The following is a 27,567-nucleotide window of genomic DNA, read 5'->3' on the forward strand; positions in this document are numbered from 1 at the left end:
CCAGGAGTGGAGGCCTCGTCACTGGTCGCCAAGACTGGCGACTGGGACATGGAAAAGAAACTAACACATAAAAATGGCTTAAAACATGTTCATTTCCCAAAAATAAAAAATACAAATATTTTAATTATTTATTAGAACCAAGTCTATGACCCAATCATTAGCAACAGCCTTTCCTCTTAAATTTCTTGAAAAATGGTCGTCAGTCTCTTGACAGATTTGGGCTCCCATGGTTGCTTTGTGAACAACATCTAATGGCCTTTGTTACCCTTTGTACAAACAACTTTTCTTAACTTTTCTTTCTTATTTTTTATTCTTATAAGCCTGCTAATTTTGATCAGCTAAGTTTTTTCTCACTCAATACACAACAGTAGTACTTGTGAGGTCAGGCTTTTAACATCAGAGTTGGAAAAGCTGAAATAGCAAAGGAAGAAAGTAACCTTTTACAGCAGGTCAGCATTCCCTTTCCCCCACTCCATCCCAACTTTTCACCCTCTCTGATACTGGTTTTGCCAGAGGTCTCTTCCTGTTAAAAGGGACTTCTTCCTCGCAACAGAAAGACTTTTAACCTACAATATAAAGCACCATGAGATCACTGTTTTTGTAAACTGATAATAAAAAAATTTAAATTGTATTTAAACTGAACTTTCAAAAAAAAGTATAAAATTTCCTGACATGTTTTAAGGATGGATGAAAAAAATTTAATAATTAAATTTTGAACAAAGTGGACAAAAAAGAAACTGCAAAGAGAAACAAAAAGCGAGACAGAAGATAAAAGTATAAGATAAGTAACTTAAGGAACTAAAGTTTTTCCACTTTTAAGAGGGAATGGGGAAAAAAAGAAAATAGATATTAATAAAGGCAATTCCTAATGAAATGAAATAATGAAAATAGGTTCAGACTAGCAGCAGAAAGCCACAAACCTCTTGCCATGACCATCCTCTGTGGCACAGAGGTCACTGTGACACATTTCAAACATTTTGTGAAAGTGAGATTTTAAAAGCGTCACTTTGGGCAGAGAAAATGTCAGATGCAGTTTTCCCCAGGGAGATCTGATAGGTAGTAGCTCAGGGCAGTAAATGGTCAGGTCTATGGCTCAGGGCAACGTTTGGAGCGAAAACCTGTGTCTGTGACCACCTCTGTCCACCCCTCTTTATACCCCTGCCTCCTTTGTGTCCCTGTTTTAAAAGGAAAAAAAAAAAAACATGGATTCTGGCTGCTGCCTACAGTGCTAAAAGCTGAACAACTTTTTAAAGAAGATACAAAAAAATGGTTTCCACAACAACAGCTGTAGTCATAACACGCAGTGCCCTGAAGCGCTTGCTGAGCAATGCATGCGGAAAGAAGAAGATTGCGATTCACAAATCCTTTCCGTGGTAAGCTGGAGTGTACAAGTAAAATCACCATTAAGGCAAAGAACGAAATTAAGGTAATTAAAATGTGACCAACACTTCTTCATTTTAAAGTTGATACAAATTTCTTGTTGGCCAGCAGCTCTTGACATTTCTCTGTCTGATCTTGACGTGATCACAGCTGGTTGAGAGTACGTGGCATTTCAGTGGAAGTAATAATCAGGTAGCTGCAGGTTTTTTTTGTGTCCTCTATCGTGAGCTGTGGCATTAACAAGGATGAGAACGTAATCCCTGGCCAGCAGCACTTTACATTTTACAACCTCCATTCATGTGATGGTTATAAACTCTCTGCCTCATGTGACATTTGAAACCAATCAATAATTAAATGCGGCGTGTAATTTTGTTTCTTGAGTTGGAGAGTGGTGACATTAAAACATACTTTTGGGTCCCAAAGGGACAAAAATCTCTCATACTTGTCTGCTCTTAACCTGCTGACATGAGTGATTTTCACTTTAGTTCACTAAAGTAAAAACCAGACACTTAGCATTATTATCGCAGTGGTGGCACCAAAGGTTATTTAGGAATCATTTGTGGATGATCAAGAATTTGTAGCATATTTAATAAGCTGCCCCATACAACTTGCCAATAAGAAGATTCCACGTCTTTAAACAGGATTTAAACAGCCAAACCATAAGCGAAACGTCAACATTAAAAACACACACTGATCAGATTAAAACTACCTGACATGGGATTACACTGTGCAGTGATTATCACTGTTTCCCGACAGCAAGGAGGTCCAAACCCAGTGGCTCAGTGGGGCCTGTGTGGAGTCTGCATATTTTCCTGGAGCCTGCACTGTGTTCGCCCATAATAAGGGTGAATCCCGCCTCTAGCCTCCGAGCTCAAGACCTCCAGAAACCCCAAAATGGATATGCATTATCTCATTACAATGCCATGTTCTGCTGGGAAAACTTGGGCCCTTTGTCTGGATGTCACTTTCAAATACATCACCCACCTAAAGTTTGCTGCAGACCTCATTCCTCAACTAATGTCTCTGTAGCCAGCATGAGCAGAGCATGTTGTCATTACAGTGGCAATTCCCCTTAGCAGTGAGCTCTCCCATTAGGATAACATACCCCATCACAGTGGAAACTTGCTGGTTAATTTATGAATGAGAAAAATCAACAAAAAACACAAGGTGCTAATCTAGTCTCCAGATCTCAATCCCATCGAGCTTTAAACAAGCCCAAGCCCTCACAAAGCCCAGAGATTCCATGTTCCCATCATCACTCCAAAGCAAACACTGCATCTGTGCTTTACCGCTAAAAGGATACAACAGCTGACGGTAGCACAGCACCCCTGAATTTCAGGGATTTCACATTTTGCCAGGTGAATTGCGTTTTGATAATCTTGATAACCATCTATCAACATATGAACATATGATTCTTTTATACTTCGACGTTTCTTAATTCGTGTTGTAGTCTAAGAAGCATTTTGTAAATCACCTTTGATTATGTTGCATCCACATAAACAGTCTGTGTGAAGTACAAAAGAGGGAATGGATAACTTTTTAGCTTTAAAAAATGTTTCTGCATCCACCAACAGTGAGAGAGTGCCAGCAACGCGTGTGCTTGCCACACCAAAAGCCCTGAAATATTGTCCAGCGTCCCCAGAAGCAAAGTCAGCAGGTGACAGATAATGGGTTCCCAGATTGCATCGTTTGTAATGTAGGCAGCAGGTTTTGTGAAAGTGTTCTAATTCAATGCATTAATCACAACAAACATTTGCAATACAAGTAGTCAGACCAGGTAAAATGTAGTTATACACACATCTGTATTAAACACATTGTGCTGTGGAACTACAGAGCTGGGCGATATAAGACTTTTTCATTTCACAATATGTTTTTTCCATTTCAGGCGATAACGATATCTATCACGATATAAGCCAGATAACTATATTTGTAAGATTTAAATGTGCCGTTGCTCACAAGTAAAATGTGAAATAATCAGCAGCTTGTTTTGATTTAAATATTTATTTCCCATAATAAGTTCAACAGGGTAGATGTACTTAAGGAACATGAGACTTTTTCAGATAAATAAAGGCAAATATTGCAAACTACACAAAAGGCAGCCGCTAAAGCGTTTAAGTTTCAAAATAGAACAAACGAAACAGACTAAATTGTCAATTCCACTTAGAAACAAAATATTAATTCTAAAAATAAATCTTAGTTTGTTTTACAGAAGAACAGACAAAACTGACTAACTTTTGTCAATATCAAATAAACTGAGAACTAAAAGGAAATTCTCAATCTCTCCTTGTTGTATAGCTTAGCTTTTCCAACAGTTTTAACAGTTACTTAAAACAAAAGCCGAATGGCGAATTAACGCTTCCAGTGAGAGATTGAGCATGCACCGGTTTATTGTATTTCCAGACTTGCTTTCGGCACAATTTACAGTGCACGCTACTCTGTTTTTTGTCAGACTTGAAATAGCCGAAATAACGTCACACTACGGAACTTCTATGGCTCTTCCGTTCGACAATCTCTCCGGCATTAGAACCATCATCTGTTTTCTCTTCGGTAACCTTCGGTCACATTCTCGTGATTTTTCTAGTCGGCACACTCATTTCCTCCATTACCCGGGTGGCACGGCGGCTGGCTGCTTCCCAAACAAATACACATGTGCGGCTTGGCACTTGTGCTGTACGTAGCAAGTCACGTGACGTGACGCTGCGGCTTTGATTGGTTGCTACTTAATTTGGATTGGCTGTTCTTTTTTTTTTAACAGGACAAGAGCGGTGAGGTCTATCGCAATAGTTTAATTTTTCTATCAAGAAAAAGTTATTTCGCAATAGATATCGTTATCGTTCTATCGCCCAGCTCTACCTTATGGTGATTCGCATGTGTTACCAATTAAATTCCTTCAACTTGCATTAAATATATCCTAATATTGCTAATGATGCTGATTAAACAAACAATGGAATGGCAGTTTTAAAAAATTAGAATAAAATCCTTTAAACTCTACCTGAGTGTAGTCGTAGGATTACAGGTACTATAAAAGGTCTGCAGCTTATTAACTTCAGTAAACAGCCAACAGCACTTGAGGTTACTGGCATGTTTAAATCTGCAATATAATGCTCTATGTGCACTGTGATATGAGCAAATTTTCCACAGGCTCATGCAAGTTGGGCTGCGCCCGCAGGGCATTTGTGCAAATGGGAGTGGATGCCAGGTGCAGGAGGAGGACGGACGGCAAGATCGGCAAGTTCAGCTTGACCAAGCAGGAGAGGACTGTTGTAAGTCGTGTCTTTAATGAACGCAGAGGCCTTGTGAAAAAATGTCACAGCTGTTCACTCTTTTGTAATGCGACACACGCGGCTCTGTCAACATCATAGCATCTAAATGTTTATGTACAGAAAACCCTGTGTTTAACTTTCAATAGGTTATTAAATCTCATGTCATTACTTTCTAATAGAGTATATGACGTCTTCTGCTGCAGCACCTTTCTGACAGAGATGTTCTGGCTTGTAGGTACATCATCACAGTGAGAGTCCTGAGGTCTCATCTCCCCTCCCCGGCCTGTCTGTGTCTCTGTCTGCCAGTCTGCTTGTCTTGTGCCGGGCTTAGGCGTTTGTTAGATGGGGAGCATTGGCTGGCGCTGCGATGGAGAGGTTGGTCTTAAGGCTTTGTCCACACATCACCACAGCTGATTGCTCCTCTGGATGGTTGGGATTCTCAGCTAAGACAGGGATTACTGACCCATGTCGGCTTCCCACCTTTACAGCAGCCACTTCGATGTTCACCCAGTCTGAACCTTAATGCCCCAGCGAATTGAAAGAAAAATGTGTATGTGTGTATCTGTGTTTTACTTTTCTTGTGCCTGAAACCTTGGAAAGTTAACTAATATATATTTTTGAAACAGATAACCATCTATACATATCCCAGCTTAAAATAACAAAGCACAGGGCCCTGTGTGGTATTGGTATTTTGGTACCAAGCACATTTTTTGAGATTGCAGCTTCAAGCAGGATAATGTGCCATGTCGCAAAGCTCAAATCATCTCAGACTGGTTCTTTGGACAATGAGGTCACTGTATTCAAATGGCTCCCACAGTCACCAGATCTCTATTCAATAGAGCTCCTCATGGATGTGGTGATATGGAAGATTTACAGAAAATTTGCAGCAACTGTGTGATGGTGTCATGTCAATAAAGGCCAGGATTGTTGAGGGGCCAAGGATGCTGTATCTGGAACACAGCTCATGCAACAAACTCAAAATCATCAGTTTACTGTCCATAGCAATTTACTCTCTACCGTTCACCTTTAGGATATTACTAGGATATGAAATCATTCTTTCAAACTGAAAAGAAGGAAAAATGTCATTCATACTTATCTGCAGTTTAACATGTATAGTAAACGCCAGTATCACAAAATTCCGTTCCAAGCTGAGTAAAGCAGATGTTCTTTCTTTTCATCAACATCTCTAGCAGTGTAAAAATGGGCTGACTTGGCTTATGATTAAAAACTAGCGAATCGACAACCTCAAGCAAAGTACAACAACAAAAGAGCAACATGAAAGAGGTGCCATTCTCCCTCTTACACATCAGTGTAACATCAAAACACATTTCAAGCTGCTATTTTAAGGCAGTCAGTAGGTGCATTTAAAACTACATAAAAATTCATCTTAGTCAGTGCACATATAAATGAGAGCGTTAGAAGTTTTCCAAAAAAACCCCAAAACTGTACCAGATCCTGATCATTTGCTGATGATTTGCTGTTTACAGCACTTCAGATTTAGGTTTGTGATGCTGACAAAAGCAAAAACCAGAAACAGACACTTGGCATTCAGCACATGTGGACTTTTCCTTTGGAATCAATTTTAAATACTGTACAATACATAAATATCCGTTTCACTGCCACTTATTGAAGTAATGTAGCCGCTCTGTCTCAGCTATCCAAGCTCACACTGGATGAGGAGCAGGATACGACTGCCAGTCCAAAACAGCGCAAAAGTAGCTTTCAAACAGGATGATGATATGGACCATGGGCAGTCAACAAAGTGTAACACACTGCAACTTCAACCACTGCATGCTTGAAAGACCAGCTAACAAAGGCAAGTCATCATTTGGGGAAGGCAAAATAAAGAAAATGTTGATAATGTGTTCCTGAATTCACTGAATCATATAACACAAGTATGGAAACACTTTTAAATCCAAGTGGAAATGTCAGCTTTGTGTTAACACTGTAAATAAAGGCATTTAGCATCTGTTCCTCCAAATAACTCTACAGATCTTTTAAACTCTTTAGAAATGAGAGACAAAGGTACAGAAACCAAATGATATTTCCATAAATTGATACCATATTATTAAATTTACTAGTATACATTACTAGTACAATTATAATATATTCTTACTGTATATGACTATTTTCATTTTTTGTATTTTTGAACTACTGGGTTGATACTGTATTTACATATTTTTTAACTTATATATGTTATAGGTTTAGTGTATCTTAACGGATATGAATATAAAAATATTAGATAAATAAAAATAAGCCAGCCTAGCATATTGAAAGACTGAAACACTGCAGGTCTACAGTACATTTTCACATGAACAGGACATACCGATAAAAAAAAAACAACCTTTTGAATCATGGGCGTATTAGAAAAAGTTTTTAAGACTTGGTACAACGTCCAGCAACTCGATAGCTGACATTCCAGTGTACAATCGGGCTGTTTCATCCAACAGCTCAATAGCTAACATTCCAGTCTACAGTACACAATCAAGCCATCTCATTCTACCATGAGACAGGCTGAAGTTTTCATTGTCTCAGGGTGGTTATTAGCCCCAGAGACAGACAGAGCCAGCCAAGAGAGGAGTTAGGGCTGTCTGTCAGCTTATAATGTCTCCACACAACAGCCCAAACCTAAACTGACAGGCACACACCACACTGACAGCCCACCAGCACCACGCTATTGTTCCCTCGCAAATGGCCAGGACGCACCTATCAGTGCCCACAGAAACAGCGTGAGGCAGAAAGAAAACACGCAGAGACATCCATATACTTTAGGTCAAAGCAGTTCACACAAGCAACATTAATGTAACATTTTAATCAGAAGACAGAAGACTAAAATGCACTATCACAGTAATCACAGTTTTATAACACACTAACATACTGAACATTAATGTTAATGTAAACTGAAACACTGTGTAAACTAAAATGACTGCCAGCTCTTTTGAGAGATGGACAAGAGAGCTTATACTATTTATATTGAATATTTCTGTGTAAAATAAATGCACGTTATAAAGTGTTAGTGGTATACAGCAAAATAGGCTCTTTTAATGCAGTCAAACGTTTTTGCTATGTGCAATCACTGACATCATTTTATTTTTCCCCAGTCTACCTGTTATGACATCTGTTTATTATAACCGTATTTTGTTTCCACAGCACATCGTGTGATTCTGTGCTTTAGACCTGAAAATTCAGTTTGACATTCCCTTAAAGTTTGGAAATATCCTATAATCAGGTCTTACAAATCAGCTCTTTGCTCCTTCTATATTTCTGGAAAGCAAACAGGGAGACAGGAATTAATGAAAGAAACGGCTGAAATAAACTAGAACTATATCATTGTATTATTTAAAAATTGTATTTATTAATTCGTTTTTTGCGAAGAGAAGCCTTCACAAAATTCCTAAACAGTCACACCTGCATTGCAGGCAAGGGGAAGAAAGGGCATTGTGTTCATAGTAGTGGTGCTGGACAGAGAACGATGGGCTCCAGCTATTCTCCTTAGAGCAGGATTGCTTATGTAACTTTAATGCACTTTAGTTATAATTACATAAAGTTATATTCTTAACATTAATCCTGTTTTCTCATCCTCTGTTACTGCATAATGATTATTGGCAAATGACGCTGCAACTGAGGCTATATTCCCCAACCAAAATAAGAAATAAAAAACAGAACAGGGAAATGGAAAACGAGATTTTTAGGTCCTTTCACCAGAGTCAGAATCAAATGTATCAGATTTCCACCACATGCAATCCACTTTAAATCTTTACATTCAGCAGCAGTTAGCTATCTGTGTAGCCAACACAACAGTTACTTGTACCAGGAGCTTAAATGGAATTTCATGGTAAGAAGAATTAATCTAGACTGGGGGTTCAGCGCTTGCAGGATCCTGCAAGGGAGCCTTTGGGCTTTGTTACCATTAGTGCCTTACAATGACCCAACCTGCTGCTGCACTCGTTCATCCAGGAGTGGTCGATGGACCCCTGCGGGGGATGCAGCGAGATGATGTAATTTTATTGACGTTATCAGCTTTTACTTTTCTCTTGCGCTTGAAAGTCTGTGACCAATAATACCCTTAATGTCCCAGCATGTAAGGCAGAAGGACTCATCAGACACTTTTGCATTTGCTTTTTAACCCTACATACAGAGAAGAACCCAACAATCATATGACCCCCTATCAGCATGCAGTTTGGCAACAGTGGGAAGGAAAAACTCCCTTTTAACAGGAAGAAACCTCCAGGAATCTCTTGAGTAATTAAAGAGTCTAACTTCCAAATAACTACATTTTATTCACAATTTTTTTGCTTAATTTTGCTGCTGTAGCCACAGAGCCCCTGATTTCTGAGAAATTCAGTGATTTAAAAGGTCTTTTTTCTAAACACTACCCTTTTTCTACGTTTCAGCTATACTTTACTAAATCAAAGCTAAATACTTGTTTTGACACAACAGAGCAGAAACACTGTGGACTGCAGAGACACAAGCACGAGTCATCAGAACGGAAACTAAAAAAATCTAAAAACAAAAGTCTGAATATGATCTGGCCTGTATATGATTGGGTAAAGATTTTGGCTTTTATAGGCTGGTTTTCAGAACCTTTTATTCACAAATTCATCCATATAAGATTTTACATGATGAATGGAAAAATTGAGGATAAAAATAAGGTCTTGTGCTGATTATAAATGTCTGAAATGCAGTTCTCAGTCACGTATTGCAGCAAGTAAACTCCAAGTGAATGAATGAATATCATTTATAGACGGCAGGTTGAATTCTAATTCAAGATGAAGCTATGCAATTTGCAGTTGAATCCTTCCACGCCACCTTATAGTTGCTGGGACTAATCCCAATATGTAAAAATCACTGTTCCTTTAAGAATTGCAGTACATAAATGTATGAAAAAATGCCTTTTGGTAGTCCAGCATATAGCTATAGGAAATTATATATTATATTGACAGACATCCAAGCATTTGGGTTACACACACACACACACACACACACACACATGCTCAAGCAAACCTGTCAGCTGTGTCCTGTTATGCACTCTTCTCTATCTGCGCTATGTTTCAGTTTTGCCACACACACACACGCACACATGAAGAAGAAGAGCTGAGACAACAGCTCGTCCTCCCAGTGTGCTATCCAGTGAATGCCTTCCAAAAATATCCGATCCCCTAAAGGCATAGTTCAGTCAAAAGAAGTTTGCTGATGGTTTCCAAAGGAATCTGATTTCATGCAGTGGCTAGCATTAAAAGCTGTCAATATGCATCTGGTTTAATAAGCAGAAAGATCATAGATAATAATGCCGAGACATGATGTGGAGATGGGAGTGTCACTGTGGTGCTGCACCTTCATCAGCTGCAGCTTTGAAAATGCGTGTTTGCTCAGCGTGCGTGTTGGTGTGTTTGAGCAATATTTCAGCTTGTTCTTCGAGCAACCTGTCATTAATCTCACAGTATGTTGTAATAACCCTCGAACCTGAGCGCCTCAAATGATGATTATACCATATACACTGTTATGGTCTAAAATTGGTGGTTTTTATTTATACTTTTGATGTGTCGTGCCACTAGAACTTTTAATCCAACATGATGGGAAAGGATCATATGAAAAGATAGGAAAATAACACTGACACTTCAAAAACGGAGTGGGTGAGAACCCACAGAGAATCCGTATGATGGTAATCCTACCTTCTGTCGAATCTCTTCTTCCATCTTGATGGGGGAGCCAAACTCAGCCACCTGACGGACTCCCTCACTGGCATAGCCTCCGTACTCCCACAGCACATAACTTCTGGAGTGGGACGCACCAATCAGAGCTGACCAGTGGTTGGCACGTCCTACAACACAGGAAGTCAGGAACACTCGTAACTCACTGAAGCTTATGACAACATGTTTATGATTTTTTTAAAAGAAAACTTTTCTTTTGTTTCAGTTCTTTCATTCACTCATCCTGACTCTGTGCTCATGTTTAACATCTTTAATTTATTTCTACTAGCAGTTTCAGTTACCAGAAGTTACCACAATTGGTTAAGTTACAGTTGTACACGCGTTATGTGTTGGACTGTGTACAGAGACTTAGTGAAATCTCGTCATTTACCACGAGGAAACCTTTATAAGCCAAATACTATATAGACATATGTCATCTAAACCTTCATAGAACATAGACTTATTTGTTGTGTCTATACCAGCGTACTTACACTTGCCAAGTTGTGAGTGTATAAGGCAAGCATATCCTAAAGCTGAGTTATAGGAATGCTATACACTTCATATCCTCAGTGGCTGCCATCTGGGCTACACATCAATCACATTTCAGACATCAAGATGAAGAAAGCGCTAATTCTACCTACCTAGCTAAAAGAGATTTTTATCAAGCAGAACATGTAAACTGGATTCGAACCCAGCACCTTCCACCTATTTATTCATTTATTTATTTACTGTGAGCTAAACTTAAAAAAAATGTCAAAATGTCAAATTATCAAACAGTTTTTTATCGTTTCTGTCATCACGCTGCCATCTTACAATACTTTTATACATTTTTCATGCAGACCTACAGAGCATTTCCAGGTACCACAGTGCACTGTGTACATGTATGCATCAGTCAGAAGATGTTGAGAAGCTGAACTCACTTGGATAATCTTTAGGATGTACTTTCTCCGACCAGTTTCCATAAAAGGTGAGTCTGTACTTGGCGGTTCCACAGGCACAGCACTCAATGGCAGGAGCTTGTGTAGCTTCACCCTCTACGAGGAGACAGAATGCGACGATGACAGCACAAACAAAATGACACTCGGGTGTAAAAATTTAAGGTTAATCGGGACGCAGGGCCCTGATTAATCCTAAAAAACACATTTCTGGAGTAAACAAACAGACACAACGACGTGCAAGGTTTGATATAAATGCACACCTGCATAAATTACCTGGCAACTGACAATTTGGAATCACCGAGAATGACACAAAATTACATCCCCGGAATAAACCGGTATTAAAATGACACATTAGCTTTAACTCAGGCTTATAAATATTCAGATTTTGCCCAGGACCAATGTTTTGCAAAGGTAGGTCAAGGGGATTTCTTGAATATTTATGAATCACCAAATTATTAAAAAAAGAAAGCCTCACTTGACATCTAAGTTATAGCAGGATGACTCACAACACCTAACTTACGTCAGCAAATTGAAACAGGGCGGCTTGATTGGCTTGCATAATAGCCTGGAAAATTAGATTTCGGAGAGGTAAGGAGGATTTTATGAAAGTGAAATTCCCCTGAGATTAAGTTTGAGAAACCACTCGTCCAGGCTCTCTTTTTTTATTGTACAATAAATGTGTGCATCAGAGCTGAGAGAGTCCTGACGCCTTATTGTCTCGCAAGAGCGCAGTGTTTATCAGGCTGGCTGTGAGCTTTAGGAAGCTAGAGTGCCATTTTTCTCTGCAATGAAATCACAGGTAGCATGAAAGCAACGGCTGGGCTCTGCAGTGAAACAGAAAGCAATATTTAAATTCCCATGACATCCAGGATTTGTTGTCCTCACAATTTTCCCCAGCTGGCTTTGTTGGTTTGAGATTTTTTTAAATATAGTATGAAATAAAGGGAGGTAATGTGCTCCAAAGACAGAGGGGGGGTAAACTACACGTAGAGCACAGGACACTAGCAACATGATACGCAATCAAGAATGAAAAGAAAGACTGGATGGGCAGCTGTTATTACCTTTCTCGCACAGTTGAACGGTGAGAGAGCCTTCATCCTGGAAATAGATGACTCTCTTCTGGACAATACTCGCCCTGGAGACACAGAGAGACATGTAGTGAGAAAGGCAAAGAAGCAGAAGAAAAGTGAAAGAAACTGAGAGAAAGTTTGATTGTGGGAGGAGTGCAATAAGAGTAGTAGATGGTTAATAGGTGACCGAAGTGTTTTTTCCACTACATGATCCATTTAATCTTCAGCGGAAGGGGGAGGGTGATGGGCTCCCCGAGGTTAGACAGGGAGTACACATCTTTTCACAGGAGCAACGTCCTATTCTCCAAACCCAATGATACAGTCATCCTGCTGCAATATGAAATGTATCACAGCAATCATGCCCATGGACATGAAGAAGAGAGAGCAGGGATTACAGTCAGAGAAGGAATATAGATCTTTCCATGGATTTTAGATGAAGCCCGGTTCTAAGTTATGAGCTAATACTGGCTGAAAATGAAACTCCCCCAGTGAAAATAGGCTGTTTTACCAGTACTATTTACATTTCTCTTTAGGAGAAAGGAACTGCATTACTCACACTGCACAGATAAAACTCTGTGTGCTCTGGCACTGCTATTGAATCTCTGAGGAAAAGGACAGGAAAATAGGATGAAGAAATTGTTGGCGGAACACTAAGGCATGATGGTCTTACAACACTTTTGCAATAGATTTGCAACAGTTATATAGAGTTCGAAATCATTCCTATGCTCTTATATATTTAGTTCAGCTTTTCATAGATGAAAAATTGACTATCACGAACACCAAGCTGCTGCAATTACATTTGCAAACTACGAGTTAAGACACGTTTTATCCTTGATAAACTTGTCCTTCCCAATAAAACTCGCTAAACTTACTTTTCCAATGTCTTGGTCTCTAGAAGGGCATCTATCTCACACTGGGTGTGTTTTCACACAGCTAAACTATTGGTCTGTGAAATGGTTCAGTGCAGCATAAAAGGACATCTTCGTAGGCAGGAACAGGTCAGAACAGATCAACACATGGTTATGGTTAACGAAGCTCTCACACAACCTGCAAGTGACATTTTAAAGAAACTGTTCTGACCAAGGTGATCATTAACTGGAATAATTCACAAGACCCTTCTAAAGAGCATAACTTGCCAGAAAAAGCCAGAAAAAATATCAAAAAGTTAAGAAGCATAACTGCTTTATGTAGTTTATTATGAGAGGATAAGAAGGTTGATTATCTCTCCAGACAAACAGATAATTGAATAAACAATGTTTATGTATTATATAAATTTTATATATAATTAACTAAATCACTATAGTTTTGCTCATCAATGGCTTTACATACATATAATAAATGTACTCGAAGGAACCAGTTGCCAAAAGGAATGAGACACATCATTTAAGACACACTACCCTTGACTTGAGAGGCAAATAAATAAAAAATATATATAATTAGGCATATTGTTGACAAAAGGTCATTGTTAACAAGTACAGAGTAATGAATACCAATGTCAAATTTCAAATTGCATTTAAATATTTGATTACAGTAACTCTGGTTTTCTTCCTCTGCCAGAAAACCAGAAAATCTTCCTGGTCAAATTTTGAAGGACAGGAAAAAGAATGAGAACTGCCTTGATGATCTTGAGTCCTGTGACTTTGCAGTGCTTTTTCAGTAATTCATGTTTGTATTGCTTGCACATAAAATAAATCACTGGATTAGTTATAAGTTATAAGCTTCATATTTTTTCTCTGACTAAAAAAACCAGAACGACTACATTTTAATGGAAATTGTGTCAATCGGATGCAGAGGCTTTTAAATTATAAAATGTAATTACTTGCATTAAGTTTGTGGGTCTTTTCTTTAATGTCTGATTTTAGTGTCTTGGTTTTAATATCTGCTCGTTAGGTAGGTATTCAGGTTTCAATTTGGGGATTTGGATTTTTCCCTCTAACCTTTCCACTCGATATCCATAACGTTGACGCTAAATGCAGCCATTTTTCATACCTCTTTCATACATTAAAAAAAAAGGTCTAGCAGAAAACGAATGGACGGTATGTTACTGCTTTGCATTAACCTCTTCCTAACCAGGGATAGTTTTGTACTCTCCAGCGAGGCTTCAACAGAGACACAGAGAAGTGGTGCAGAATTTGAGAAAAACAAAAAAAGATTTGTTTTGTGTGTGTTCAAATCCCCCCACAGCCCCACAAATATGATTTTCAAAGGCCAAAAATCACACACATCAAGAACCTCATAAAAGCAACACATGTTGATTGCATAGATTGTCCTGAGAAAATGAACCGACTTGATTGTGCATTATGGGACTGAAATTATACAAGCTTCCCCCCTACACACGGAGGTAATCAAGCTTCAGTCATGAAGCCTAAGGTTCTGCAGATATTATGCAATTACACAGCATACACCCATTATTATCCTAAATAATGTCTCACAGTAGCAGGAATTTCACAGCGACTCCACCTCATATTGTAGAGAGACATAAACCGAAAGAAAGTGAACTGAACAACAGTGACGGTGGAGACAGAGGAGGGACGGGCGATATTAAGTAGGAGTTATCGGTTATATTGCTCCTATAAATCTTACACAGGCTGAATGGTGCAATATACCCTGCAACACGGGTTGACTGCCTGGGCATGAAATTGAAAAACAAAAGTGAAATATGCTGACTATTATTTAGGCGCCCTTGACAGATTTAAAGTAAATGTGTTAATAGTTTGACTGGCATTAATTATCAGTTGGTTAGATGTATAAACAACAATATATCTGATAATATGAAAAGATACATTTTAACTTGCCTCCAGCTACACTTTCCTCACTTTATAATATCCTCTCTCTACTAGACGTACATCTTCAGTGCAATCAAGTCTGCATGTTTTTTCAATTTAGTTGGGAAATTTTGTCAATTTCAGGCCAGTGCAAGCTCAGAAAAGAGCACTAGAGATGTGTGGGTGGAAACAAGTTGTAACACTGTTGCTGCTTTTCCCGCTGGTCCTAAAAAGGTCAAAGATGACCAAATACAACATTCCAGCAGTGTACAAATAGGGGCTATATGGTAGAATACACACTATAGGCACCGGATGAAAACTGTTGCAACGTATCTGCTGGACAATTTATGCAAAACGCTAAAACTAGTGTCGGTAGCTGAATGATGACATTTTTTCAACGTCACCTGTTTAGTTAACACGTGTAGTTCTGCTGTTCTTTGCGTACAACAATTATTAACACGCCTTACAGGCAATAGTGTCGGTCTTTGTCATACGTTTTACGTGAATAAAACATTTTAATTTTTTTTAATGGGAGTGACCTTTTAAGTCTGGACTCCTGCAGCAATTATGTTACAGCCTTTCTAATGATCAACAGTCTCTTTCTCCCTTTATGTTGCTGAAGGTTTTTCCCTTCTCTTGTCTTCCATGTTGGGTCTTTGTTCATTCTTGGCTCCCTTTCAGGCTACTTCCAGTTTTATTTTGAAGTTTAGGGCATCCACCTCTTCTTTATTACCTTTCTCTTCCTAGTGCGTTTTTTGTCCATTCCCTGCAGCCCCATAGGCTGTCTACTGAACTACCTCTTATTTTTGCATTCCCCATTGAGTTTAGTTCAGGCTTCCTATTTGTCATTTCTCTTGTTTTTCTTTGGTTTTTCTTTGTTCTCAGGTTTTTACGTCACCTTTTGTGCAGGTTTGTGTTTAACACCTTTTGAAATTAGGGGCAGTCTGCCTTCTTCCTTCCGTGTGGCTCATTGAAAGATGATTCTAACACCACACTGGCACTTGTGAATACTGCAGAAGTGAGCATTTCTGTTAGTGAGAAAGTTTTACTTATGGGTTACACATCCGCTGACCTTTAAGCAAAAAAATGAAGAAAAAAAATCACTGATGCACACAGTCTGCATTTTTGCTACAGTTTCCAGCCTTCTATACTCCTGTCTGGCATTTCATTTTCCTTCATCTCTCTTCTCTTCAGGTTTCTTATTAATCATACTTCTAATGTCTACTCACTCTTCTTCTGGGAGGCTTTCATTGGCGCTCCCCGCTGAATCTTTGGTATGCTGTTTCGATTCATGTGGGAAGAGCCCCAGGTGGCAAAACCAATACATACAACTGTGCAACTATTCACACAAAAATATCAATTTCACTGCATGATAAATGCTCGATAGAACAATAACAAACAACACAGAAGTAAGAAGAGGAAACTCAACTTAGATGAAAAGATCAAGAATCAATTATCCTGTTCAGTTCTACTCTGAGCATTTATTCAACTATAAGCAAAAACTGTGTATGTGCAGGAAACAATCCAATAAAATGTAAGGCATAAGTTACATAATGATGCATTTATGTTTGCAAATAGGAAGCTGTTAATTGATGAACAAGGATGAGAGCGAATCCATAAAAATATGAATTAACCATTCAGTGCTTGTTCTCTTTTATTAAACGTTTGACGAAACATCGTTTTGTACAAGAGTAATTATGTTACAGTTTGCAGATAAGCGACTATGAATCACATTGGGTGCACCAGGAATCAATTTTTAATTATATAAGGCTGCATTTGTTGGTTTGTTTAAAGTGGAAGTGAAAGCAAAAAACATGTCTGTAAATTGAGTTCAACTTAGTAATTTAAAGGGTAAGAAAAACGCTGGAGGGCATGTCAAAGTGGGTAAGTTCATTTCATACACTTAACTCCACAACTCTAATGCCATCATTATGTTTTATGGGGACCTCTGGCCAATTTAAATGCCCATTGTATTAATGAGAAATTAAGTGTTGTTTTTGAGCTGTGTGTTACACGAAGCACATTACAGCGAGGATCGTAACTGAAGACGATCCTTGACTGCACTATGGTGGATCTGGTGAACTCAGGGAATAACCAAAAGGAACTATATAAACCATTTTTTACTATAAATTTCTGAATGGGAATTATTTGCAGTCCATCTAATTGCTGTAGCAGCCTATACCGAAAACTTGTTAATACAAGTCGTTAATACGGGGAGTTATTGTGATGTCAGGATTCACCACTGCCTGCCTGTGGTGCTGGCTAAACACAGGGGGGTCCAAAACCCCATGTGAGGTCAAACAGTCCAGCAGGAATCAGGGACAAGTGTGAAGGTTGAATAAACCCACCAACATGTTTGGGCCTCACAGCAGGCAAAGCAAGAATCAATCTAGAAATGATCAATTTCTTTTTCTATGAATGTATTTGTTTTAGTATTCTGAGAAGCACAACGTTAACAAGAACTGTGTTTTTAAAGGCTGGCCATACTTTAAATAGTCTAGTTTTATAATCAGTGAAAAAGCATTTTCTCTCGTTTCTCAGAGAATCAGGACACAAGAGTTTAAACTCTGCTGTCAAACAGATTCAGTGCAGTCAGACCCGTGCCATCACTGAGCAAGCAGATGAATTGTGGCCTCATCCCCTTCCTGGAGTCCTTCCACTAACGGCTTTGGAATACTGATGGAAAGATCAGGCAGGAGGTCAATGTGAGGTGACAATGTGATGAACAGATGGCTGAAGGGCAGAATTGGAGAGAGGAGGGAGATGTTTAAGTGTAAACCCGATCAACAAAGTGATCAACCCCCCATCTTCCCCCATGCACACTCACTTTCTCTCATCGCTATCCATCTCTCTGTCTAGCTCAGCTCTCGGGGGAAACGTCTCCCAACACTAAAAGATTTTTTTCAGGAGTTCGTAAAGATTAAAGAACAGATTCAGGCTGAGCTCATCAGAGATAGAGAAGGACCTTAGTGACCTGGTGTGGAAAACAGACAAACACACACATACACAAACACATATCCTACATCCACAGTTATTAGTATACAGGCTCCTCACTCTATTGAAAGATAAAAGTCCTAACAAGGCAGAAATATGAAAACCTTTCGCCTCAGAGCTCTCTTCATAACATGCAGCAGTTGAGTCTGGATGATGCTTTGAAGATGCGGAAAAGGAGGGGAAATGTGGGTGGCTCACCATTATTAAAGTAATCTGATATGATTTGACAGTTTCCCTACAAAAAAAGAAATGCAATCAAGTCATGTTTACTACAGTCTCAAGATATAAACAAAACCCTGTAAAGCCAAGAGTTTTCATCTACTGAGGTTTGAAGATCACTTCGAAACGACGAGTGCTCTAGTGCTGTGAGTTTTCTTTTGATAGTTGATGATAGTTTATGTGGGTAGATTAGGAGCTTTGCTTTTTGGTTCAAAAGATGGAAATATTACCACCAAAAGAAGAAGACGAAAACCTTAAAAGTTACAGAAACTACGGCTTGCGGTTCAAGTAACTACATGTCATACATGAAAAGTTGTAGTGACAGCTTTTTGCTGTGTCGGCGGGGGAAATCACTAAAGCTCACTGAAAAATCATTGCAACATAAAAAATTTCAGGGCTGAGAAACAGTTAAAAAAATAACCAAATCAACTTCAAAAGAAACTCAAACTATAATTAAAAATTCAAATTCTATGTAAACTTGGAGCAGTAAGCTTTGTTTGATTTGGGTGTGATGGGCTGTGGGTTCCTTGGACTGTCTCAGAGAGAGCGATGTCTTATTGTCAACAACATCACTGGCTGAAACACAGAACTGAGTAATTCCAGAGATGTGTGAATTAGACCATCAGAAGAGTTGCCGTGGTGACAGGATGTGATGCCTGTGGGTTTGTTGAAAACTCTGGCAATTGGAAGTTTTCTGGCAAATCTCCTTTGTGAAAACAACAGTTGTTCAAGTTTCCAAATCAATGATATTTTGTCGCAACGTGTTTTGTTTATTTTTATGACATCATGATTATCAGGACTGAGCATGTGGCTCATGTCATCAGCAAATGGTAAAAGTTGATCGGTACAAGCTATGTATATACAGTGGGGCAAAAAAGTATTTAGTCAGCCACCGATTGTGCAAGTTCCCCCACCTAAAATGATGACAGAGGTCAGTAATTTGCACCAGAGGTACACTTCAACTGTGAGAGACAGAATGTGAAAAAAAAAATCCATGAATCCACATGGTAGGATTTGTAAAGAATTTATTCGTAAATCAGGGTGGAAAATAAGTATTTGGTCAATAACAAAAATGCAACTCAATACTTTGTAACATAACCTTTGTTGGCAATAACAGAGGTCAAACGTTTACTATAGGTCTTTACCAGGTTTGCACACACAGTAGCTGGTATTTTGGCCCATTCCTCCATGCAGATCTTCTCGAGAGCAGTGATGTTTTGGGGCTGTCGCCGAGCAACACGGACTTTCAACTCCCGCCACAGATTTTCTATGGGGTTGAGGTCTGGAGACTGGCTAGGCCACTCCAGGACTTTCAAATGCTTCTTACGGAGCCACTCCTTTGTTGCCCGGGCGGTGTGTTTTGGATCATTGTCATGTTGGAAGACCCAGCCTCGTTTCATCTTCAAAGTTCTCACTGATGGAAGGAGGTTTTGGCTCAAAATCTCACGATACATGGCCCCATTCATTCTGTCCTTAACACGGATCAGTCGTCCTGTCCCCTTGGCAGAAAAACAGCCCCATAGCATGATGTTTCCACCCCCATGCTTCACAGTAGGTATGGTGTTCTTGGGATGCAACTCAGTATTCTTCTTCCTCCAAACACAACGAGTTGACTTTATACCAAAAAGTTCTACTTTGGTTTCATCTGACCACATGACATTCTCCCAATCCTCTGCTGTATCATCCATGTGTTCTCTGGCAAACTTCAGACGGGCCTGGACATGCACTGGCTTCAGCAGCGGAACACGTCTGGCACTGCGGGATTTGATTCCCTGCCGTTGTAGTGTGTTACTGATGGTGACCTTTGTTACTTTGGTCCCAGCTCTCTGCAGGTCATTCACCAGGTCCCCCCGTGTGGTTCTGGGATCTTTGCTCACCGTTCTCATGATCATTTTGACCCCACGGGATGAGATCTTGCGTGGAGCCCCAGATCGAGGGAGATTATCAGTGGTCTTGTATGTCTTCCATTTTCTGATGATTGCTCCCACAGTTGATTTTTTCACACCAAGCTGCTTGCCTATTGTAGATTCACTCTTCCCAGTCTGGTGCAGGTCTACAATACTTTTCCTGGTGTCCTTCAAAAGCTCTTTGGTCTTGGCCATGGCAGAGTTTGGAGTCTGACTGTTTGAGGCTGTGGACAGGTGTCTTTTATACAGATGATGAGTTCAAACAGGTGCCATTCATACAGGTAACGAGTGGGGGACAGAAAAGCTTCTTACAGAAGACGTTACAGGTCTGTGAGAGCCAGAGATTTTCCTTGTTTGAGGTGACCAAATACTTATTTTCCACCCTGATTTACGAATAAATTCTTTACAAATCCTACCATGTGAATTCATGGATTTTTTTTTCACATTCTGTCTCTCACAGTTGAAGTGTACCTCTGGTACAAATTACTGACCTCTGTCATCATTTTAAGTGGGGGAACTTGCACAATCGGTGGCTGACTAAATACTTTTTTGCCCCACTGTACATATAGCCCTGACTCACTCAGCAATATCATGGTTTTAATTCTTTGAGTAAATAGAATCTGATATTTTATATTTGCCAATTATTTGACCATGAAAGAAATTAAAGCTAGAGGAATAAGCCTGTTATCAAAATATAAGTAAAAGGCAGATCATTCAGTTGCTATAATCTCTTTTTTCCACTGAATTATCAGAAAACAGATAAGGCATGCAGCAAATCGATGCTCGTTTCTCTTCCACTGCATTTCAGACATTAAAGTGATGCATTTTTGCTTTTGAAATATTCTCTGAGACATTTTAAAGCACACATTGAGTGCAGATCATAGTATGAGCAAGCCTGTAGAAGCTGCTATGTAAAGCTTTTGTCCACCCATACATTTCTAACTATAGCTGCTTTCACACTTGCACAGCCGCCCCATACTTTTCTTACATTCCCCAGCAGAGCTTCTCTGCGCTCTCTAACAAGGCAGCACCCTCGCCTAGACCAACAAGAGCATTTTCCATTTGTCAGAATGCATCTGATGGGAAGATGTGTACATGTAGGAAAGGGCCACTTTGGACGATGTCACAGCATAGTTCAGGATGTCCTCGGATTTTGAAATTCTGCACAGCTGTTCTCATATTGTCATCACAGATAAACACGAGTTAGGCCAACACTAAAAAAACAAACAAAAACGCAGCGTTTCCACCAGAGCTAATTCTGCTCAGTGATAAAACAAACTTACTCAACAAACGTTGGCAAAATTAATATTTAAACATTTCCTCTTTTCAGGCGTTCAGACACTGACGATGGTAGACACAGTTTTGTGCTTTATATAACACTAAGTATATAGCGTATACAAATAGTTTATTTATAAAAGTGTTATACTTGTGGTATTAGAGCCAAAGCATTAAAAATAAATACAGTGAAGCTAAATATGCAGTAGAAAATAACGCATACAGTGCCTGTGAGGGGTTTTTTTACAGCTTGTTTCCCTCAGCCGGAGGCTACACATTGTTTCCAGACAGACAAAAAAGCCAGATGAATGACGACAACTTGACCAGTTGAGGGGGAGGAGGGCAGGCCTGACGGTACACTACCTGCCTCCAGGAGAGAAGTTACACACAGTTGTTGTTAGTTCCACTGCCAGCGAGCGCTGAGCAGGTATAGTACATGATAGAGAGCGCTACTTAAAAGCTGCAGACATGTTCTGCTTGCCAAGAAACCGATGAGCGTGTTTAACAGCCGGCTTCTTTCAGGTGTTCTCAGCTCACACATTCCTTCACTGTGTGAACTTTAGAAAATCGCTTTTTCCAAGAAGCAGCGATGTCAGGTATGGACATAGCAGTCGTGATAACATGAATATTTTCATCATTGCCTAATCAGTACAGTTTTTACTTATCATTTATTATGTAAACTCTCAAAATGTATTATTATATTATTGACTGAGTTTGCTATTACTATCCACGCCACTGTAGCTACTAATGTTTTTATCACGTGAGTCTGTGTGTGTAGTGTGTAACGGGTAAAACCAGTAAGGGGGCCCACTGACCCCGACACTTTGAGCCCCTGTTTTGTGATGGCACGACGTGCATCTGAGGTGTTTAGTCAACAGTGCAATAATATCATTTTAAATTTCCATCACTTATAATAAAACAAAACTAGATGCTGGAATCAGTATAGTTATTAATTGTTTAGTTTAGTTATTAATTGATTATTCAAACTGTAATTCATCAATGTTGATTATTATAGGACTGTAGTTACCATAGAAACCGCTAAGATCTGGCAGTTGTTTCAAGGAAGCAAACCTACAGTTCAATCAGGTTAGCTACAGTAGGCACACTCACAACCTCAGACATAATCCCTTACATGCACTACAGCTCGAAACTCTGATGGAGTTTTATAATTGACAGTTTGAGTAACAGACACGATTTTTATTCTCTTGGGAGTTTCTTTAAAATTAATCTGACAGTATGACAGACTTTGGACAACAAAATAAAACAAATAAATAATATGTTGTTCAAAAAAATTAGAGGAACACTTTTTAGTCCGAGTATAGCGACAAATCAATTAAATTTCTGGGAATCTGATCGGCTCATTTAGGTAGCAGAGGCTGTTTTTAATCCGTTTCAGCTGTTTTGGTGTTAAATTAAAAACAGGTGCACAAGAGGGGCAACAACGAGACAACCTGCAAAACGGGAGTGGTTTTACAGGTGGAGGACACTGACATTTTTTCCCCTCCTCATCCTTTCTGGAAGGAGGCCACAGGGAAGACCCAGGACACACTGGAGATCTTTCTAAACCTGTCAGTTTACTGGGTGTTCACTTTCCCAGCAACAAAGCACGCAAAATACAGGAGTGGATGTAATAGCAATTAAGTACACTACAATAAGAACAAAAAAGGCTTCCCAAAAAGTGTTAAACCTAAAGTAACATAATGAGACAGAGCTATAAAAAAAAAGAAGCTCACAGAGAAAGCCTTTTATTTCTTGGTTTGCAGTTAAGACCAAAACAGACAAACAGAACTTGCTTTTGTAACAAACAATTAACATCTCCAAAGCACTGACCCCTGTGTGTTAGTTTCTTCCATGCAATGCAAGTTTTTCTTCTAGCAACCTGTGCGCTGCTGCTCATGTTCGGTGTATAAAACACAAAGCAACTATTCTTATAAAGTTTGAAAGCAGATCTTGCTTTTCACCACTATATTTTTTTAATAAGAAGAAATAAAAACCTGCAGCTGATTTTGCAATTTAAAAAAACAAAAAAACAAAACAAAACAAGACCCTCTTTTTAAATGCTACAGCTGTCACTAACAGCTTTATCACCCCCCCTTGCAAAAAATTATAATTGCAATGATTCCAAAATAGCAGGTGTTGAAGTTGGCATCGAATGAAATACACAATCCCAGAGGCTTTCTCCAGCACTGAAACGACCAGTGGGCTCATACGGGGGGGAAGAAGTACTGGAACGCTCCCAACTGCAGGAAGCTGTATTTGAAAGTGCCTGGAATGAGCCGAGAGACATGTGTTTGACGTTGTGGACGGACAGCATATTTTTTCTCCAAGCGAGTGAATGCTGAGTGGGATGAAACAGATCGCAAGATAAAGAGAGGCGGAGAGAAGAAGAGCATTCCCACAGTGGGATGAAAATGTGTAGCTTTGCTGTGAAGATTGCTAGAAGAAGTGAAGTTGAGCGGGGTTTTTTTGCCACTCTCAGAATTGGCCAGGGTAAAGCTACATGATTTAAGACAGCTGCCTGTGTTGTCCACTAAAGCGGTGTTTTATAGCGCAAACCTACTGCAAAGTATCTCCTTCCTGGCTGATGTGAATCTGCTCCTCGACACTGTGAAAAGCATCACGGGAAAAACAGAATAGATCCGAACAAAGATAACATGACGGGCACGTTACAACAGCAGAGAGCAGACCGTTAAGAAAGAAGACGAAGTGAGACGAGGAAGGCGAAGATGTTAAATGAAGTAATACTAAATCTCTATCTCGCAGCTGACAGACAAAAGTGACAGAAAAACGAGGTGAATTTGCATAGCAGATGTTCCACTACATAGGGCTAGATTTATTGAACCGGCAGACACCGGGATGGCTATGTGCCATCTGTCATACAGCAAAAGCAGATAAATTAAAAGTAACAGCTGTGAGTATACGGTGGAGGTGAGGGCAAGTTATAGCAACTCGCTCAGTGGAGGAAGAGATGCATGTCAGGGAGGTTATTCCCTTTGGGAAGTCGGATTGAAGAGATGGAAACAAGCGAGAGAGAGAGAGAGAGAGAGAAAGCTAAGAAAAAGAAGGCATACCTGTGGAGAGAAGAGGAGAGAGGCAGACGCCTTCAGAGGTGTGCTCCCTCTGAGTTATCTCAGTTTATCATTTGTATTCTCAAGTTGTCAAAGAGTGGCTCACAGCTACATATTGCCATAAGTCACTGTAGCTGTCTGAGCCCACACATCATTTGTTTTTTCCTCGCACATGGCTTGAATTATACGTCACACTCCATCATGTATTAACGGGAAGAGCTATTTGTTTTCTGAGAATATTAAATTTGTAGAAGCATAAAGTGTAGCCATTGTGCATAACAATCATCCCCTTCGTTCACTAAAATCAGCTTTGTATGTTCCCGCTCTGTTTCTCTCCCATAATTTTCATTAAAATCCAGAAAAACAAGTAGCCTTTAAAAAAAAAGGTCTAATAAGAATAAATGCCTTTGATTAGTTTGAATCTCAGAGAGAAACATTTCTTTCCTTTTGTTTCTACACCTGTACATTTTGCTAATGCATTTGTAAAAATGGACATAAAAACAACATTTTACTGACTGATTGCGAACAATAAAAACATTACCCAAAGGCAACGGTCAACCCAGACGGCCAACACTCTCTGCTACACCTCAAAAACTGCTCAGGAATGACTCTAGGAACACAATGAAAAAAACAAAGTTCTTATTGTCGAGCATCAGCTGTGTAGGGATCCGCCCTAAAAGCCCCAAGACTGAAAGAGCCAGACCACACTTCATCCTCCAATCAGTGGTTTAAATGTTGTGGCTCATCTGCATATTACAGCCCAACCGATATATGCATATGCATATATATATTGATACATGTTCTTCCTATCATTAGAATTCACATACAGTGCATTTTCTCGCCTTTTTTATTTATTTAAGGAAACACTGTTATCAAAAAAAGAGCTCTCATTTTATGGAGGCTTTAAAATGACTAATAAAAGGCACAACACTGAACAGTTATTGTTCTTCCAGTGCGTGTCTAGACAAAATAATACCTCCTGATACCGTGCACCTTCTTTAGAGTTTCACAGCATTTCTCCTCAGAGTCGCTGGCGCCATTTCACACATGCACATAAAGCTAAGGTCACACACACTCCTGAAATTACACAGAGGTTTAGAGCCCCACCTGCTTCAAACCACAAATTGCCCCCAGTAATCACCATCCATCTCTCCTTTGTAGAGCTGGTCCCTTTACAGAAGCTAATGCGCGCACCAACTAAAGAAACACCTGGCACCAGCTTACTTAATGTGCTGCCTATAACCGATTACGAGTATCTGTAAAAGCAACAATGACCACACCAGTGAACTACATTCACTAACAGGAGAGATTCTGCTTTGCGGTTGTTTTGTGAAGGAAAAGAAAAAGTAAAAAGGGAGTAAAGTGCTCCTGATGTTGTAGAATTATTTAAGATGACACATGGATGTTAATCTGACCTATTCTTATGCTCCTTTCTATTAGATACTGTTGATTTCCAGCAGCATGAAAACCAACTTGCTCAAACTTGCTTGAGCAAAGTTATCTGTCACTTTGACCTTTATGGTTTTGTCACCATGTACAAAAGAAAAAAGAAAAAAAAAAACACACACACACAGACAAAACACTCCTATCAGCTAGCAGTGACTGATTTAAAATCTGCCATCATGGCTTTTAAATCCAGACACCTGTGCCTATCACAGTTCAAATAATCTTTCACTATGTGTTATCTTTAAGGTTTGATTTTCCATACACATGTACTATTCAAGCTTTAACTGGCGTTATCAATCTGAACTTTTAAACCTGTTTTGACGCAAGAAGCAGCTGTTTTTTTTTTTCTTTTAACTTTACTAAACGTCTCTGTGATGAATAATCGTAAAAGCAAAAACTTACTTAAGTATAACACAGCCAGTCCCACTGGGTGGTGCTGTCCATAAGACCTGTATCCTGGTGCGTCTGCGAGGCGTGCTCTCTGTCACCGCGGGAGGACAGTTGGTCATGAACTGTGTCTCGTCTTCATCAATGATCTAGAAAGAAAAGGATGAGCATTCAGTATTAAATGGCTTTGCTTCTGAAAAGGTCACTTTGAACTTTATGGCATCATATAATGTTGGTGTTCCTAAAAATTCCCTGGAAAAAGAGAACCCAGATCAATCCAGCGCAAGGGAATTCAAAAACAATGTTACAAGCAAGCCTCACAATGCAATACTGCACCTCTATGCTCTGCCAAGTAGCATAGACAATATATCAAACACAGTACACACAATAGCTTATTAGACAATGTGATTACTTATATTATTTTAGAAGAGCGTGCATTAAAAACCAGAGGCAGGTAGAGTAGCAGCACAGAACAGAGCAGGCATCAGTGACAACAGATTACACTCTTCAAGTTTATTGAAACTGACAAACAATTACACAAAACATAAAATATTCTGTAGGTTTTCAGAATAAAAGAAATGTAGCAGAAATTGATGTTTCAACAAAATGTGAAATAGAAGCAAAACACTTTTGCGTGCTGTCCTTGTATTCAATGACTTTCTGCAGCACATAAGGAGTGATCGTGTGTGCTGGCTTTCCTATTATTATAATAAACTATACAGAGTTAACTGGAAATTTCTATTTGCAACTTTACACAAATTTGGTTTTGGAAACTCTTTCATAAGCTGGTTAAAAATATTATATAATTCCCCAACAGCTTGTGTCAGAACAAATGACCAAACATCCTCCAGCTTCTGTCTCCTGAGGGGCACGCAGGGGTGCCCACTCTCCCCTTCACTGTTTGCAATTTTTATTGAGCCACTAGCAGCAGCAATTAGACAGGCTACAACAATTAAGGGCATAAAATGTAAGAATGTAGAACATAAAATCAGCCTTTATGCAGATGATGTGTTACTTTTTCTCCAAAACTCACAAACCAATCTCTCTGGGGTAATTGCATTGATAAACTCTTTCTCAAGAGTCTCAGATTATTCAATTAACTGGTCAAAATCAACAGTTCTTCCGATTAATTGCTCCTTCCATAATCGTTTTTGTTTTTTTAACA

At 39.3% G+C, this 27,567-nt stretch overlaps 1 protein-coding gene across 1 annotated transcript in view; it reads right to left on the bottom strand.

Moving 5' to 3' along the window:
* Positions 1-27,567, bottom strand: part of spon1b (spondin 1b) — a 112,674-nt gene that overhangs the window by 66,332 nt on the left and 18,775 nt on the right. The window contains exons 3-6 of the mRNA XM_005739090.1: positions 26,418-26,551; positions 12,333-12,406; positions 11,254-11,367; positions 10,316-10,464 (exon numbers count right to left, since the gene is read on the bottom strand). Coding sequence (XP_005739147.1) covers positions 10,316-10,464; positions 11,254-11,367; positions 12,333-12,406; positions 26,418-26,551 — 471 coding nt within the window. The remainder of the gene's footprint in view (positions 1-10,315; positions 10,465-11,253; positions 11,368-12,332; positions 12,407-26,417; positions 26,552-27,567) is intronic.

The sequence above is a fragment of the Pundamilia nyererei genome, unplaced genomic scaffold, assembly GCF_000239375.1.
Source record: "Pundamilia nyererei isolate P.nyererei 1_Seehausen unplaced genomic scaffold, PunNye1.0 scaffold00089, whole genome shotgun sequence".
NCBI classification, from domain to species: domain Eukaryota; kingdom Metazoa; phylum Chordata; class Actinopteri; order Cichliformes; family Cichlidae; genus Pundamilia; species Pundamilia nyererei.